Raw genomic sequence first — 17,056 nt, 5'->3', positions numbered from 1 at the left:
ATGCATCTAGAGAGACCTGCAGAGACAAAGAGAGTGCTGTGTACGAAAGATTAAAGGAAAGTGAGGGCACATGCAGTTCATTGCGGTACATTCTTTCTGGCCCTGAAGGCACCTCTGCCAGGGTCTTTTAGCCCTACAGCATCTCTGAACAGGAACAACCTGAAGTTCTTGACAGTATCTTCTTCCATTTTTCTTAAGGATTGTCCCTGCAGGGACCTAAAACACATTGAGAAGCTGTGTCTCTGTCACAGCGATTTCTGATTGGCCACAGACAAGCCTGCACCCACACAGTAATGCACTGAAGCCCCAGGAGGTTTCAGGCTGAGAAAAGGAGAGTGCTGTCTTCTCATCACCACTTAGTTCAGCTTCTTCATACGTGGATAACCGAGTTATCCAGATAAAAGTGTTGATGGCTGGACACGAGGCTGGATTTTTTTGTTCTTTGAAGCTGCCTTAATTCATATTTGGAACTGTCGTCATTGGAAAAAGTCCTCAAGCATAAACCTACAACAGGGCACGCCTACTGACAGTCAGCTGGATCATGACCCAGATGTTTTACTGCAAACTACATGAAGACATTTTCAAATAAAAATGGCTGGCTTTCTTGGGTTTATGATGCAAGTGTTTATTATGATTTTAGAGAAGAACGTGCAGATTATTTAGAAACCATTATGATCTGTTGGTGTAACTATCACAACTATATTTCCATAATGAAAAGTTACCAATACTTGCATCTGACAAAATATAATAATACATTTCTGTATAAAACAAAACAATCCAAATGTAGTTTGAGACACAGTGAGGAAAAAAACTTAAATGTAGCTAAAAGATTCTGACTCTTAAAAGACAGTAAAGACAGAACGGACATTTTGCAATTAAATTAACTGAGTCATCCAATGAGCTTTGTTCTGTCACTGAGTGTTACTTCTTTTTTTTGTCTCCACAGCACCTTCATCATTGAGAAGCAGCCTCCACAGGTGCTAAAAACCCAAACCAAGTTTGCCGCTACAGTCCGACTCCTTGTGGGTGGAAAATTGAATGTGCACATGAACCCTCCGCAAGTCAAAGCCACCATCATAAGCGAGCAGCAAGCCAAGGCTCTGCTGAAGAACGAGAACACGAGGAAGTAAGTCAGGTGTCCCATGCATGTCATTTTAGATTTAAATACAGAGGAAACTAGAAAACAAATACAAAAAGTTTTTTTTCTGGAGATTTAGACTTTAGCAACATGGTTTATTTTAAGAAATTATGAAGTATACACATTTTTAAAAAAAAAAAATGTCCCTGCTTCATATAGTGGGCCACTGCCATAAACTCCCCTGGCGCCATTAAGTTACAGATTGTTAGTTTTCTACAGGAATTACATGATCCCAGGGTGAACTCTGGCCTAGTGTGTTTCCAGCCCTCACCACAGAGACATGGCTGGAACTTGAACAATGCCTCAGAGGAATCTATGGTGTGGATGCAGAATCCACATTTAGCCTGTTCCCCAGCCTCGTTCCACATTCCTCCTGACAAATAGAAACCTTCCAAGACTGTAGGTCAGCCAGGCAGCCAGTGGTTATATGGGTGAGCAATTCAACAGCTCAGCCATCATCTGCTATTTCTCATCTGAGGTACTCAGTACAGCGCCCAGCCCATGGCCCGGAGACATCTGCTTGGTGTTTTGTTTACATGTAGAGAAAATAGTGGCAGTTAAACTGTCCAGTTATATAGAAAGTACGTATGAGCATCATTCCTACACCCTGCATGTTTAACTCAGCTGCTGTCATCCAAACAAGCATCATTTGGTCTAAATTTGTTCTGGGAATGATATAATTCTAAGCACTTGAGTGGAAGGAAGACATAACAGCTAATTGACTCTCTTCTCGATTGTCTCTCTCTCTCTTTCAGTGACAGCAGTGGAGAAATTCTCAACAATAACTGTGTGATGGAGTACCACCAGACTACAGGCACTCTCAGCGCCCACTTTAGGAACATGGTGAGTGCTCCTGAAGTCTACACTGAGCTGGATTTATCTGTGACCAAGGATCTGTGCCAGACTGCAGCTCATCCTGGCATGCGACACAGGTCGCTATTAACCTTTTGAAACCTGAAATAACATCAGTTTTCTTGTGCTGCATTTAGACACGTTTCACAATCACTGAAACACTTGATTTATTTCCAAAACATGGAGGAAAAGGCAGTAAGTGACTTGGCAACAAAAGACATGCAAACTGCAGGAAATTGGTAAAAGGTAACAAGAAAACAACCTGAAAATTAGTTACTATTCTTTTTGTTGTTGTTTTTTTAAATTATCAATAAATAAAAATTTAATTTTTAAATGTATTAAAGGAAAATGTTGAAAACTTAATAATTTTTACCACATTTTTTTTAAATTTTCTTGTTTGCTTTTGTTATTTTACCTTTCTTTCGTTAGATAATTTGAAGGTAATTTTCTAACTTTTCCTAACTTGTTAAATTATTGCTACACTTTGTGTTATTTCTTGTTAAGTTGCTTGTTGCCTTCCTCCCATGTTTTTGAAAGAAATCAAGCCAAATTTTGCATTGGGCTTTAAAGGGTGAAGTGAACCTATTGATGATTAAAAGATGTGTTTAAACACAATGTCCATCACTAGAATGGGAATCTCTGGCAAAAGTGGATGTATGTTAGCTATGCTTAAAACAATAATTTCCTATAATAACTGTAACCTCCTCCCCCCTCTCTGGGTCGCACCCTAGGCAGCCACCCATGTCGCCTATAGGGAGAACTGCCACTGCTAGTGACTGTGCAGTGTGGATTTTACAGTACAGTATGTACTGTAATGACTGCAACTCAGCAGTGTTTGGGGGGATCAGTCGATCACATTGCAGCTTCAGTGGAGCCTCTCTCTACATCACATGTTGTTGGCAACAATCCTCAGAGACATACATGGATTATTTATGTCAGCCCTGTAGTCTGACTCTGAAGTTAATTATTCTTGCATGTACTGTATGTATGATGTGTGCACTGTCAGCCTAACTGTACCATGTACCCACCATTGGTCACATTGTCTATCATGTAGTCTTTGAAGAGGATCAAGCGATCGGACAGGCGAGGAGCAGAATCTGTCACAGAAGAGAAGTTCACCATTCTATTCGAGTCCCAGTTTAGTGTCGGAGGGAATGAGCTCGTTTTCCAAGTTAAGGTAAGAGTGGGGCAGTGGTCCCAGTGGTTTTATGATATTTTGCAATTAGAAATACAATAATCATGTTTTGCAGTATTTATTGTCACAGCTTTATTATAATCATGGTCTCTCCTCTTTATCGGAACAGACGTTATCACTTCCTGTAGTGGTGATAGTTCACGGTAGCCAAGACAATAACGCCACAGCAACAGTGTTGTGGGACAACGCTTTTGCAGAGCCAGTGAGTAAATGTTTGTGTGTGTGTGTGTGTGTGTGTGTGTGTGTGTGTGTGTGTGTGTGTGTGTGTGTGCGTGTGCGTGCGTGCGTGCGTGCGTGCATGCGTGTGTGTGTGCATAAGTGAGTGTGTTCAAAAATTTATTTAAAGATGATTAAGCCATTAAAACCTCTATCAACATCAGTTTTTTATGCTGAATCTTGGCACCTTTCACGAGCATGTAAACCTCTGTTTGAGTTCCTTCAAAAACACAGAGAAAAATAATGAGCAACTTGGCAAGAAATGTCCTGCAAACTGCAAAAACATAGTTAAAAGTGACATGGAATTGACCTGAAAGTTAGCTGGAGGGGGATTATTGGATACATATTATTTAAAAAATGCTGAAAAACGTTATAATTCTTTTAATTCTATATCTAAAATTATGTTACAGGAAAAAGAAGAAAATATACAGAAAAAGAAAAAATATATTACACATTTTAAGCATTTGCTTAAAGTAATTTTCTTGTTCTTGTTTGTCTTTTACCTTTTTTTGGCCTATTTTCAAGTAATTCTCTTGTGACCTTTTACTAATTTCTTGCTATTTTATGGTTAATTTCTTGTTGAGTTGCTCATCACCCTCTTCCCATGTTCTTGAGAGAAATCAAGCCAAGGGTTAAAAGGATAACTTTGGTTTTTTTTTTTTACCTGAAGCCTATTTACCAGTGTTTTGTATCTAAATGACTTATGGGAATAACACTTTTTGAAATTTGTCTGGCAGCCAAAAAACACTAGTCCCTCAGAGCAATATCACACCATTATTGTACATCCAATAAAAATGCTCGTTTTTGTCACTGACAGGCTCAGATTGGTAAGAACCGTAGGCCGAAAAGTTATTTTCCATCTGGAGTACCTGCAGAATTTGTAAAACATAAAGACACATATGGATGAGATGTGACTATGTATATATGATTTATTATTATACTCTGCACAGAAACTAAATAAATATTTGATCAAAAAAAATTGAAAGTTGTAGGCAATTGGAAGAATGATACTGTGGGTTTGAAGACCCTTCAATGGCGTTTTGTTCTTGTTTTCTGAAATTTTATAAACCATAAATCAATAAATCAAAAAAGCTACTTAGTAGATTAAACAATAATAAAAATAATCAATAGTTGCTCCCCCATGTATAAATATGAATGCATATAAATAACCCTGTACAAGGTGGATTTACAAATTAGGTTAATTTCTGTGCACTGTATGTTTCGTCTCTCCATGTGGTAACAAGTTTTTTTATACAAATTCAATTCATGAAAAATTGTAATCCTTGCAGAAAAAGTGCTGCCATATATAAACTCCACTTCTCAGAAATAGCTTCAAGTGTTTTTGTTTATTTGCTCACGTTTGCACATTTTATATTTGACTGTGTTTTGTATTCAGTTGCTGCAGCCTCGCTCGTGTCGATAGAGCTGATGTAAATCCTCTGCTGTCTCTTCTGCGTCCACAGGGACGGGTGCCTTTTCTCGTACCAGATAAGGTGCTCTGGCCTCAGCTGTGTGATGCCATCAACATGAAGTACAAAGCTGAGGTGCAGAGTAACAGAGGACTGTCTGAGGAGAACCTGGTCTTCCTGGCTCAGAAGGCCTTCAGCAGCTCCAGCAACAACCCTGACGACTACCGCAACATGACTATGACTTGGTCACAGTTTAACAGGGTCAGCCCCAGTCTCTTGTGATTCTCTCCATTGTTTGCTGTTTACATAAAGAAGATTATATTCATCTAAAATCATGTGTGTAAATGTGTGCATTTCTATTATAATTAGAGAGGTTTTCCTCCTTTGCATCTTTAAAATGCCTGCAGGCCAGTTTGCGTGGAGGTGTCAGACTTGTTCTCCACAGAGTCATCTACTATTGGTTATTCATACACAGAAATATTTCGTGCTCCATTTGCAGCGCTCCTATAGCCCTATTCTGTAATCGACTTGAGTGAGAGCGCCTCATTGGTGGCCAGGTCTTCATCTTAATGGGCCTGTTTGTCCACACAGTGAAAGGCTGGAGGCCTCATTTTCTGGCTCAAAGCAGCTGGCCATGGCAGAAAGCGCACTCACATTCACCACACACCATCAGTCTCATTAGATTACAGGAACATCAAGTTTCAGCCGCTTCACAGACTGGTGTACACACATACGCACAGTTTCACCCGCTTTTTTACACACAACATATATACACACACAGCTGCACACTTGGTTAAATCATAAACAACTGGGATGAGGACATGATGTTCTCTGCATTTATGGACTGGATGAGGGGATGGGAAAACCTTTGAAAAGATGTACATATTCTGTGTGCTTTTTAATTTTTTCCACCTTTTTTTGCATACAGGAGAGCTTGCCAGTGAGGAACTTCACATTTTGGCAGTGGTTTGATGGTGTGATGGAACTCACAAAAAAGCATCTCAAACCTCACTGGAATGACGGGTAAGGAAACTGCTCTGGTTTTTGTCAGTTTCAATTTTTGACTGAAAAAATGTGTCAGAATGGAAAAATATAAACAATACATTTATTTATTCAATTCTGTGAAAGTAAATGCTCACTGTCCCAGTTTTGTCAGTCAACTCAGGCAATGCTTCACTTTTATTATTTTCCATGTTAACCTCAAGAGCTCGACCTGCACTCCCCATTAAACTAGCATTGAAATAGAAAAGCGGGGGGTGGTGCTGGAATACAAATGACAATTTTTAATTATCCTTCTCCTCTTTCTCAGAGCCATATTGGGCTTTGTGAACAAGCAGCAGGCTCAGGACATGCTAATGTCCAAACCCAACGGTACTTTCCTTCTACGCTTTAGTGACTCTGAGATCGGAGGAATTACTATCGCCTGGGTAGCAGAAAATCCTAACAAAGCAGGTATGACATGTAAATGCGTGTTACTGGTACAGATAGTACTGGTAAAATGTTTTGTTTTAAGGTCGAAGGGATTTAATCACAGCTAAGCTATATTGATGTACCAGCTATTAGCCAGCCACATCGTATTCTGATTGCTTTGATTGCCAACATCAATAAAGGAACCAGGCCTTACGTGAACCCCTGTGAACTTAATGCACTTTCTGTGGTCTCTCAAATTGCACCTGCAACGCCACTCACCCCGGTGTTGCTAACCGTGCACTGAGCTTTTTTTTTGGCAGAGTCTCTGCCTGTATTTTCTCATTTTCTTCTTATTTTGCTGGGTACAGCATGCAGGTCAGATCAGGACTTAATTAAAACATAGAGACCAGGTGTCAGACTGTAAGCAGCATGTATCCAAAAGGGAAGCTACAAAAATCACAGATACAATACCTAAAATACAAATATATTGTTCAAAAACACTCAACAGAAATTCCTGCATAGTATGCCTTTAACAAATTAAGGAGGAAGGAGGAATTAAGGAATTATTCTTTAGTTTTTTACCATATCAGTACAGATTCTAATAGGGGAGGGGGAACACATTTTTATGCAAAGTATGCCAGCTGGTTCTTAAAAAACAAGTCTGAATGTCAGCCACGTTAGCAACTAATTTCAATGCCTGGACTTATACCGTGTGAGTTTTAGGAAACATCTGGAAGTGAGCAATGATCACAAAATTATATTTTATTTAAATAAAAAACAAACCCAGAAGAATTAAACTGAACTAGTTCATTTTTGGGACTGCAAAGTTAGTTCAAAATTTAAATTGTAAACTATGAACATGAACTAGTTCATTTCAATCTGTGTTAAACTGAACCTTGAGCTGGCTCCTGTGAAGTGTGAAGTGTGAATCAAGCTAGATACATTTTAAGGCTCCTGTAATTTTTAAGTTATTTAATTAAAGCTGCATATAGTAATTACTGGCCACAAGGGGGCAGAAAGTCAAACTGTGTCTGACTTGCATTCATCAAGTGGCCAGAAACACAACCGCAAATGAATGACCACATTGCAGATCATGTTCAGAGCATGTTTTGCTGTTCTTGCAAGTTTGCAACTTCTGCTGTCTGTCATTTACTGATTTTGTCGCTCTTCTTGCTGATGCTGTGGCGTGCTCCGTTTCTCCAGGTGAGAGAATGGTCTGGAACCTCATGCCCTACACAACCAAAGACTTCTCCATTCGCTCTCTGGCTGACCGCATCAGCGATCTCAATCACCTCCTGTTCCTCTACCCCGACAGACCCAAGGACGAGGTTTTCTCAAAATACTACACCCCTCCACTCTGTAAGTAGCCTTCTGTTTGCAAAAGCTGCTGTTGCTTTAAAAATCGAATATCACACCCACAAAAGTTTCTTAGTGAACGGATGTATTGATTGCTGTGTGACGAGCACACTGAGCTGATTCTCTTTCTCTCCCTGTGTTTGTTTGTTTTAAAGCCAAAGCAGTGGATGGCTACGTGAAACCGCAAATCAAACAAGTTGTGCCCGAGTAAGTACCAAGCTTCCTGTTTGCCCTTCCTCCTCTTCCTCAATTCATTCCTGATCTGCCTCTCATTTCTTTCTTTCTTGCCGTCCACCCACCAGTTTTTCCTCTGCTGCAACATTTAGCGTTAATCACCAAATATTGGACCCTGAATTCAGATCAGCTATTAAGTAGCTGTTACAGTTGGAGGAGGCCAATCAAAGATGGCCAGGGTTCCTGAGCGAGCTTGTCCTCCGCTCATCATTAGAGTTAGGGCTTGTTAGTTAGGCAGCCCCGCTCCCTGCTTGTGTCCACGGCTGGTGCACCGGCAGCACAGAGAATAGCCATAATGATGCAGCGAGGCCTGGAAAACATGCTGAGGGTAGTTGCTTAGGCAACTGCTGAACACAGACTCATAGGCTTTTATCTTGGGTGTGGGTGTGTGTGTGTGTATGTGTGTGTGTGTGCAGGTTTACTACAGCCAATCCAGACCCAGCAAGTGGGAATCCAACCTATATGGATCACGGTGCCTCACCAGCACCTGTCAATCACCCCCATACCTATGGCATATACCCACCAATGTAAGTCAACAAGTCCTTTCAACATATACTCTGTATGAGTGTGTGTGTGTGTGTGTGTGTGTGTGTGTGTGTGTGTGTGTGTGTGTGTGTGTGTGTGTGTGTGTGTGGAAAGAGTGTATTGTTGCTCCTGCTTGTTGTTGTTTGTTTGTTTGGTTTTGAAGTGTGCTGCCAGCTAGTCTGAGTGTGGTCTGACCCCACTCTGTGTCCTGTCGCAGGAGTGACTCTATGTTAGACACTGACGGAGACTTTGACCTGGACGACACCATGGACGTGGCGAGGCACGTAGAGGAGCTCCTCCGACGGCCTGTAGAGAGCCAGTGGGGCGGCCAGCAGTCCTGACCCTTCACCTTGTAACCTGTGACAACACCAAACAACCCCTGCCTCCCAACCTATCCAGCTTGCATTGACATTTCTGATGGTTTAATTCCATTTATTTTTCTTTTTTTTTCAGATAGCTATAATGTGAAATGTTAATAATGGTTGTGATTTTATTTTTCTGTTCAGCATGAGAGCATGCATGTCAGTGACTTCTCTTAGTTTTATTTGTGTCCATAAGTGTTTGTAAAAACAGACTAGGTATAATGCAAAACCTACAATGTTACAGTATTGTGTAAAAGAAAAGAAAAGGTCATGTTCATTCAAATTGTGCATGCATTTCCAATTGATTTTGAACAGATTTTTAAAAAAATGCTACTGTATGAAGTCATTTTAACAGTTGGATGTTTTTATTTTGTTATATTTTCTGCTTTGTAAATGGGTTATCAGTATTTTGAAAGTGACTTTCAGTTTGCCCTTTGTCAAAAAGAAGAAACTGTTATGAAGAGTTTTTGCTTTTGCTCTTTACATAATCTCAGTCATTGCTCTGCAGTTACAGTTTTTTTTCTTCAAATCCTTATACACTAACGTAAAGGCAGAGTAACTCTGCAACTGACAGCTCACACATCAGCACACAGTACACACATGCAGTTGTACGATGTATTTGTTCTGATTTGTTCACCAGCTGAAACCCAGAAGAGGGGGGTTCATGCACCTTCCTCGCTCTCACAGGGCTATTTGTCTTCTGTTTGTACACAGAAATGCAAATCTAAGCATCTACCCAGCGCTGCCTGCTTGTCCTTTCAGGTCCCTCTGTTCTCCTCATCAATGCTACCTCGCATTATTCTACTGACAGTCGTTACTATTGGTTCTGTTGTTGTTTCTGCACCACATTCACACTAGTAGGTACGGCTATTGGATTTTTGTTCTTGTGATTTTTGTTCTTATGTGTGAAGATCTCCTCTCTGTCCGATGGCTAACTCTGTTGGCTTTTTTATGCTTGAAGACCTTAAGTGTCGGTATTTCTAAATATCCTGCTCCTTCTCTGCCTCTCCGTCCACTTCTCCCTGTAGCTGTGTCATGACACTGTGGCATAATCGGCATGTGCAAGTCCTTGTATGACAACATGACCTCACCAGCAGCTGAAGTTGCAGGGCATAGATAGAACCATGCACGCCTTGAATGCTTGCACAGACTCACCAGCCAGTGGGCCACGTATAGAACTCAAGGATGTTGTGTCTTGTTTGTCATTGTGCATCCGTTATTTGCTACACATACACACAAATACATCATATAAATAGAAAAAGGTTGAAACTATTAACCCACTCTCTCTGCTTACACACCAAACACACAATGCAGAATAGTAAAAATATGTCAACAGCCTTGCACCTCAGGAATGAATCGCTTTGCTTAGCTGATGTATAAGCCAAATAGAAAATGATCATTGTATACAGAGTATATGAATTTATTTTCTCTATCATAATTCTATTTTAATATTGTTTCTCTGGCACTCCCCTGTTGAATGTAACCCCTTTGCATGACCCTGTTGAGGATTTGTACTTACATACCTCCTCAGTAAGTGTTTCAAGTCTCCCATCACCACACGCACCAGTTAAAAAGTAAAAGTACATAGCAACTGGAAATCAAACACGAATTTATGACGTGCTTTTGTTTTGGTCCGACAGACATGACAGTATTAAATATATTCCCTCGTCTATCTTTTCATTTCTTCAGCAAACATCTTTTTGTATCTTGCTTTATTTCCTGTTTTTGAGATCTCAAGCTTTAATGGGCCGTCTTGTGATATGTCCTTCATTACCGGTATTCTCATCATTTTTAAAGCTTTGTTTCACTGTAGACTGTTTTTTTTTTTTTTCTTTTTTCTTATGATGATGTAGATGGCGCTGTGTGCTGTTCGATGTATGTACCATGTTTGTGGTTTGGGTTTATCACTTGGAGGTTTTCCAAGAGAAACAGCTGTTGAGTTGAAAAGAGGAAAATAAAGTTTTATAAATAATTTTAACTCAGCCTGTAGACGTGCAGACAGTTTTGATGTCACTAATAAAGAAATGCTTTTTTTTTAATGTGGGCAGTCAACACCAACAATTTGATCCCTGAGCAACAGAGTCAAAAGTTCTGAAGCTCATATGGATCTGACAGGAGTGTGTAGAGACGTACTGTATATTCCTATATTATGGGAATTCCTCTATAGGCACATATGTTTTATGCAAAAGAGCTAATGTACACTGCTACATTATTAATTCTCTGCATCATGTGAAATGACTTCCTCTGCAGTTAAGTGGAAAAGGATTTCATATTTAAACATACAACAAGCTGTTTTGTTTACCAGTAAACAAACTTGGCTTTCAGTGGAGCCAAATGTCTTCTGCAGGTGTTTCACATGGAAATGTCACTTATTTTGCAAAGACCCTTCATCTAGACTGCTGAAGACTTTCTGATACTTGATATGAAAGCAATATATTTTAATCCTCCGTGGCAGTGATAGCTGTGGCCAGACGCATTATGTTGGCAGGTTGTCCATTGTTTCCAATCTCATCAATGCAAAAGCTCATGAATACTTTGAGGGAATTTCTTCAAATTTGGTACAAACATCCATTTCGACTCACCAATAAAGTGATTCAATTTTGGTGGTCAAAGGTAACTCTAGTGTCATGAAACATGTTTTTGGCCATAACCCTAGAATTCAAATGCTTATTACAGCATAATATAAATTCTAGTTTTCATTTAGTATTTACACAAAAGAAATGGCAGATACAACCTGCATCATATATAATTAACCAATATTCAATTTCAAAACAGAAAATACACATATACTATACATGTACATACATGTAAAGAACTATGTAAATGTAATGCAACAACAACACTTCGACATCGGTTCAAATTAAATATTTTGTCTTAAAGTAGGAAACATAAAGGGGCAAATATTACTAAGTTATGATATAAATGAATGATAACTCGAAGTCTAGCATTTTTGAGATTGTCAGGATCTCATATTCATTTATACTTGAGCATTTTGCCCATTTTTTTTTCCTGCAAAACAAAGTTATTTTGATCATCTTGAGAACCCCAAATATTGAGAGGTGATAAAAGATAAATGATTACTTTAATTAACTTGTTGATATCCAAAGTACAACAGTAGTAGACCTTTCCCCACTGCAGACTTTTGTATAAAGAATGGCATTGTTACCTTCCTTTTTAATACAATATGAATATCAACTGCAGATTGTTTATTATGGGCAATAGGTAGAAACATATTGGACTTTCTAAGTTAACTTACTTTATAATGAATGTAAACTAATGTTTGTGCCAAGATGTTGCTAAAAAATGTATATATAGAAGATATACAGTTTGGTATATTTGGTCAAAGTAAATGGAGGTCATATTAAACTTCATAGTAAAATGAGCTCAACATTCAAAATTTAATGTTCCGTCAAATGTGGTCGCCCAAGAATGTGTGCATAAGTGAGAGGAAGCCAACTGTAAAAGATTATAGTACAGCTGGATTATATGCATACTTGTGCTTTACCGCAGTATTCAAATACATTGCAGCACAGCCCATAATAGCACCGCTCTTGTCTTGGTCATGAATGAGCCCATTTCTGCCATCTGGTGGATATAAGTAACATAACAGTTTTTAAAGTTTATTTATGTGTGTTTTTTTGAGCTGAAGCCCAAATGTTAATTGCCTGCCCATGTGTCATGCCTGGGAAAGCTGATAAGAAAATCTAATTTGCATGGAATTTAATAAAATGTGACCACTTATTGCTTAAATTATTTTTATTATCAGGTTGTACCTTTAGAAATTCATTGGCTGTGTCTTGAAGAGAAAAACTAATTATTATGGTTGATTGTGTCCTGAATGCTTATTGTTTCTTAATCATTCATACATTACCTACAGGCTGCTGTGTCAAAGGCTGAGAATGAGTGCAGGTCAGTGATTGTAATCCAATGTAAAGGATGCCTGGAGGTTGGTGGAGGGTTGTTGCGTAGATACCCAACCTGCATCCATTACAAGGACTTTTAAATAAAGGCAGAGCATGAGCTCTGTGATTAATACCTGAAGTGATAAAAGACTCATGGGGAGATTTCTCTGCAACAAAAGCTCTGCTGTTAAAAGAATGTAGTGGATTTATCAGCATGAAATGAAAACATAATTTCAAATTCAATCTCACTTAATTAGCATTACCATAACAAAGTGCAGAACTGCAAAAGCAGAAGTCTTTCATTTGAATTTAATATTTTAGAAGGTTAAAACATAAAAATACAGAATACTAAATGAGACATATAAGTAATTTATAACAGCTATAGTAACATTTGTACACAACTATTTGTAACATGAAACAGTTTTCATGTAGTAAGGCTGTGACAAGCTTTGGAATATGTGTTTTTTTGTTTGTTTGTTTGTTTTGTTTTCTTCAGGTAAGCATAGGGCTTTGTTTGTCTCTTGGAATTGTATTTTATTTCATCTATTTATTTATTTATTTATTTTGCATTGTTGCCAAAAGTGTTGCTATTATCTGTCTAGACTAATCTAAGCTTTGGTATATCAGTCTACTGGATATTATGTTTCTCATTTTGTAGTGCCCACACAGTATCAGTTTACATTTAGTTTTGTTAAAGATATACACAATTTGATGTGCATTCCTGAGTCTTTTATTATGTATACTGTACACAAATCCATCCATTTTTCACAGGTTCAAGTTAAAGATCTTAGACTTTTTTATGCGCGCAATAGATATAATTCTCTTAAATTTTGGTCACAAATGTATTAAAATCAGTGTTAATGAGCAGTTCTTTCTTCTTCTTTATGGAGAAGCAATCTTTTATTGTGACCTTCCCACAGCACACATGCACTAATGGTTTAATCAGCATCTTGATATGCCACACCTGTTAGGTGGATGGACCTTGGAAAAGTAGAAGTGCTTATTAAAACAGACTTTAACAAATGAGCATCCACAGTTTGAGAGAAATCCATCTTTCATGATCAGTTCATGAAAAAACCCTCATAGATCTTTAAATAAACATGTAAAAAATGGGTGAAAAAACTAAAAGTGCTGCATTTAAATTTGTGTTCAGTGCATGTTGTACCACAGTACACAGCGTGGACTGGGAGCTGAAGACAGCAGCAGCTGGACTCACTAGTTTAAGGTTTTTGCAGAATTTTATGTCTCTTTTTTTGTACTAATGAAAAGTAGAAATTGTGTTTTAGCTCACTTGAGGGTGTTCTCATCAGTTTGCGCAGTTTCAGTTGTGTACTTATCATTTTTCTCATAGTCTTGGGTTGCCATTGGCAGTTGGATTGCTGTGGTTGTTTGGGTCAAAGTACAATTATATACATATATATATATATATATATATATATATATATATATATATATAGAGAGAGAGAGAGAGAGAGAGGAGAGAGAGAGAGAGAGAGAGTTCGTATTGCTCAATTTGCACCAGGTGTCAAATAGAATAAGCCTCACTGCCTTTCCTTGGTTGTAGGACCCGGCTGTTATGTAATAGTTATAATATCATAAGTCTAACAGCCATGATTATGTGATCTGAATACTGATGGTAACTATTTCACGGCTGATGTGGTATCAGACAAGTGTCTTAAAATATAATTTTCTTGTCAAATGAAGCTGTTTTGAAGACTGACATCATAAATCTACCAGATATGGCCAGCCCAGTATGAAACTCATATCACATCCATCACTTGACTAGTTCGCAACTGGATTTTACTAGCTGACAGGGTGATCTTTACAGCAGGTATTGAAAGGAGCATATAGATATTTGAACTATGCCATGTTACCACCAGGTGTCAGTAAAGATCAATGGATCAGATAGGGAGTCATGCACTGATTGGGCAGACATGGGCTGAAATTGCAGTGATGATTTAACACAAAACGTGATTTGTACTTGAGAGCAAAAAGCTTCAACATGTCAAAATATATAATATATATATTTTAATCTGTTTTAGATATAATTTTGCATAAATAAAAAGAAATGCACCACTTTGATTGGCACAGCAAAGATGGCAGTGTAGTGTGGCCTCCTGCTTTTCTTCACCTCTTCATTACTGGAATGCAGCTCTATACATACGTGACACCGCTGGTGCTACCAAAATGGACAGGTGTGACCGGCCAAGCATGTCCTCCTGGAAATTAATTAAAGAAACAGAATGTGTATTTGTAAACAACATTCTTGCTTTCTGCTTTAATAAATCACCTATGTTTCTAGCCTTATCACGGAAATGATGAAAATCCTTGACATTTAGATAATAAATAATTGGATGTTCATGGCTGTCTGTCCTAACTGTATATGTGACTGTCACTTTGTTCTCCGACTGAAATCTACACACTTCCAATTGCTGTTTGACCATATACTGTAAATTGGGGTAAAGTTACATACAATTGGACACGTTTGAGTTATAAATGTAAAATTAGCAATTTGTATCTTTTAAAATAAATCATTCAAAATATAGGCTTGTTTTCTAAACAGACGCTGTGAAGAAATCAACATAATCTACATAATTGTGTTTTCATATTTAGTGGTGGGGTTGTCCTTTTGTTTGGATTTAGGGGGTAACCATAAATGTGGAATTTAACTTTAAAAACTAGGCTGCACGAAAAGTCTTGGTAGGAACGATTTTATACAAAATTTCTGTTCCCGTTGGGCTGATGATCACATGAGCAGGCACAGGAAGTACAGTGGCAAAGCTCAGGAAGACACACCCTGTGCTCCCCAGCTGTGAGCAGAAGGAACTTCCTCTATAGATGTCATCATTTAAATGTACTTTTCACACCCAGTCAATGTATATATGTGATATGGTGTAACAGTGTGGACAGAGACAAACCTTCACTAATAACAGTCTGGGTCCCCTGGGGGTTGGCCCATGTGGCCCCATTGATTTTTTTTTTGTAAGTGTAAGTTGAGGGGTTGTGACTGGTCAAGGATCAACAAGGAACAACAATATGTAGATGCACTTTCAAAATGAAAATTATTTATGAAAACACATCAGTTCTGCCTGCATTGTTCCTACTTGGTGCATATCCACTAATTGTGTGATAGTCTTGCCATCATGAGGTGAAGAGAAAAATGCAAATTGATATTGTTTGATTGACTAATATTGAGTGGCGGGCCACATATAGCATATTTTGAAAATCAAGCCAAGGGGCATTCAGAAATGGTTCGAGGGCCACAATAAGCACCCGGGCTGGACTTTTGACCTAGATGCTGTAAGTGAGAAAAGGTAGGAGGTGATAAACTGTCAAACACATGGCTTTCTACAAAAATCTCACGAGGCAATAAATCCTGAACGTTTGACCAAGTGACCCTTGCTTCTTTCCCTCAGCAGCCAGCTGAGATTAAGAGGCTTGATCAATAGCCTGTTGTCATCAATAAGATGGCCTGGCTTCTACTGATGGGCCCTGGTGGGAGGAGGGGGCCGTTAGAGGCCTAAAGGTATGGTGATGGAGGGCCATTGGTCTGAATCTGACAGAAGCTGCAGCAAGAGGGAGCGGTGCCTAACCGTACATAGCCATGGCTGACATCCTGCCGCAGGAAACTATAGCAAACCTCAATGGAAAACAACAAGAATGCTATTTCAGAGTGACATTTCAGTGTTTAAGAGTGCTGATACAGCTCACTCTGCATTTCACTTTCTTTCTTGCTTGCTTTTTCTTTTTAGCCTCAGACGAACCTAAAATATGTTTTGCTCTTTCCATCATTCCTGATCTGGTCATTCATCAGGCCCTGATGTTTTCACCGAGTAATGCAATGCTTTACAGAGCACTGAACATACAGTATTTGTGGGTGGATCATTGAGAGGCCTCTCTCACAAGACCCACAGTGGTCACATCATGTGGACTCATGTGAACTACTCCAACCAACCCCCTCCTCCTCGGTTTGAATCCACGTGGAGCTGAAGTTTGGAGACTGGCCGTCAGACTTTTCACATTAAAGCGAGACAGCTGGGCCAGGCGGGGAGGCTTTTAAAAGCAGAACTTTTGTTAAATTATTTCTGAGAATGCATAATACATGACCCTGTGAGAGATCACGAGGGAAAGGCACAGGGGGGTATGAGATCTCTCCAGCCCCCCTCCTCCTCTTCCTAGACGTTTACTGTCTCCCAGCAAGCCTTCCATTCCTTCACTCTGTCACATCATACATTCACAGAGGTTGTTCACTTCTCCCTCTCACTGTCCTTCCCAGCCTTAAGATGAAGCCCGGCTCATGTTTCTGTAAATCATCCTCATTCATAGGGCTGAATGTGATTAGAGAGGCTGTGTTTTGGCTGCAGATTAAGCCACTTATCACCGCCAAGGTCTGTGCAAACATCCACGTGGAAACACCCTTGAATAAGACCCTCAGCTTCTTCAGAGAGCCTCACCCT

At 39.1% G+C, this 17,056-nt stretch overlaps 1 protein-coding gene across 2 annotated transcripts in view; it reads left to right on the top strand.

Annotated features, from left to right (window-relative positions):
• Nucleotides 1-10,675, top strand: part of stat5a (signal transducer and activator of transcription 5a) — a 63,955-nt gene extending 53,280 nt beyond the window's left edge. For both annotated transcript variants that reach the window (XM_042504187.1, XM_042504185.1), the window contains 11 exons: nt 947-1,126; nt 1,894-1,981; nt 3,045-3,167; nt 3,295-3,387; nt 4,865-5,071; nt 5,739-5,833; nt 6,120-6,262; nt 7,424-7,579; nt 7,732-7,783; nt 8,227-8,337; nt 8,553-10,675. In XM_042504187.1, coding sequence (XP_042360121.1) covers nt 947-1,126; nt 1,894-1,981; nt 3,045-3,167; nt 3,295-3,387; nt 4,865-5,071; nt 5,739-5,833; nt 6,120-6,262; nt 7,424-7,579; nt 7,732-7,783; nt 8,227-8,337; nt 8,553-8,676 — 1,372 coding nt within the window. In that variant the 3' untranslated portion in view covers nt 8,677-10,675. The remainder of the gene's footprint in view (nt 1-946; nt 1,127-1,893; nt 1,982-3,044; nt 3,168-3,294; nt 3,388-4,864; nt 5,072-5,738; nt 5,834-6,119; nt 6,263-7,423; nt 7,580-7,731; nt 7,784-8,226; nt 8,338-8,552) is intronic.
• Nucleotides 10,676-17,056: the final 6,381 nt, after the last annotated feature.

The sequence above is a fragment of the Plectropomus leopardus genome, chromosome 17 (assembly GCF_008729295.1).
Source record: "Plectropomus leopardus isolate mb chromosome 17, YSFRI_Pleo_2.0, whole genome shotgun sequence".
Classification (NCBI taxonomy): domain Eukaryota; kingdom Metazoa; phylum Chordata; class Actinopteri; order Perciformes; family Serranidae; genus Plectropomus; species Plectropomus leopardus.
Note: the sequence above shows the minus strand (reverse complement) of the source record. Positions and strands in the feature narration are given on the sequence as shown.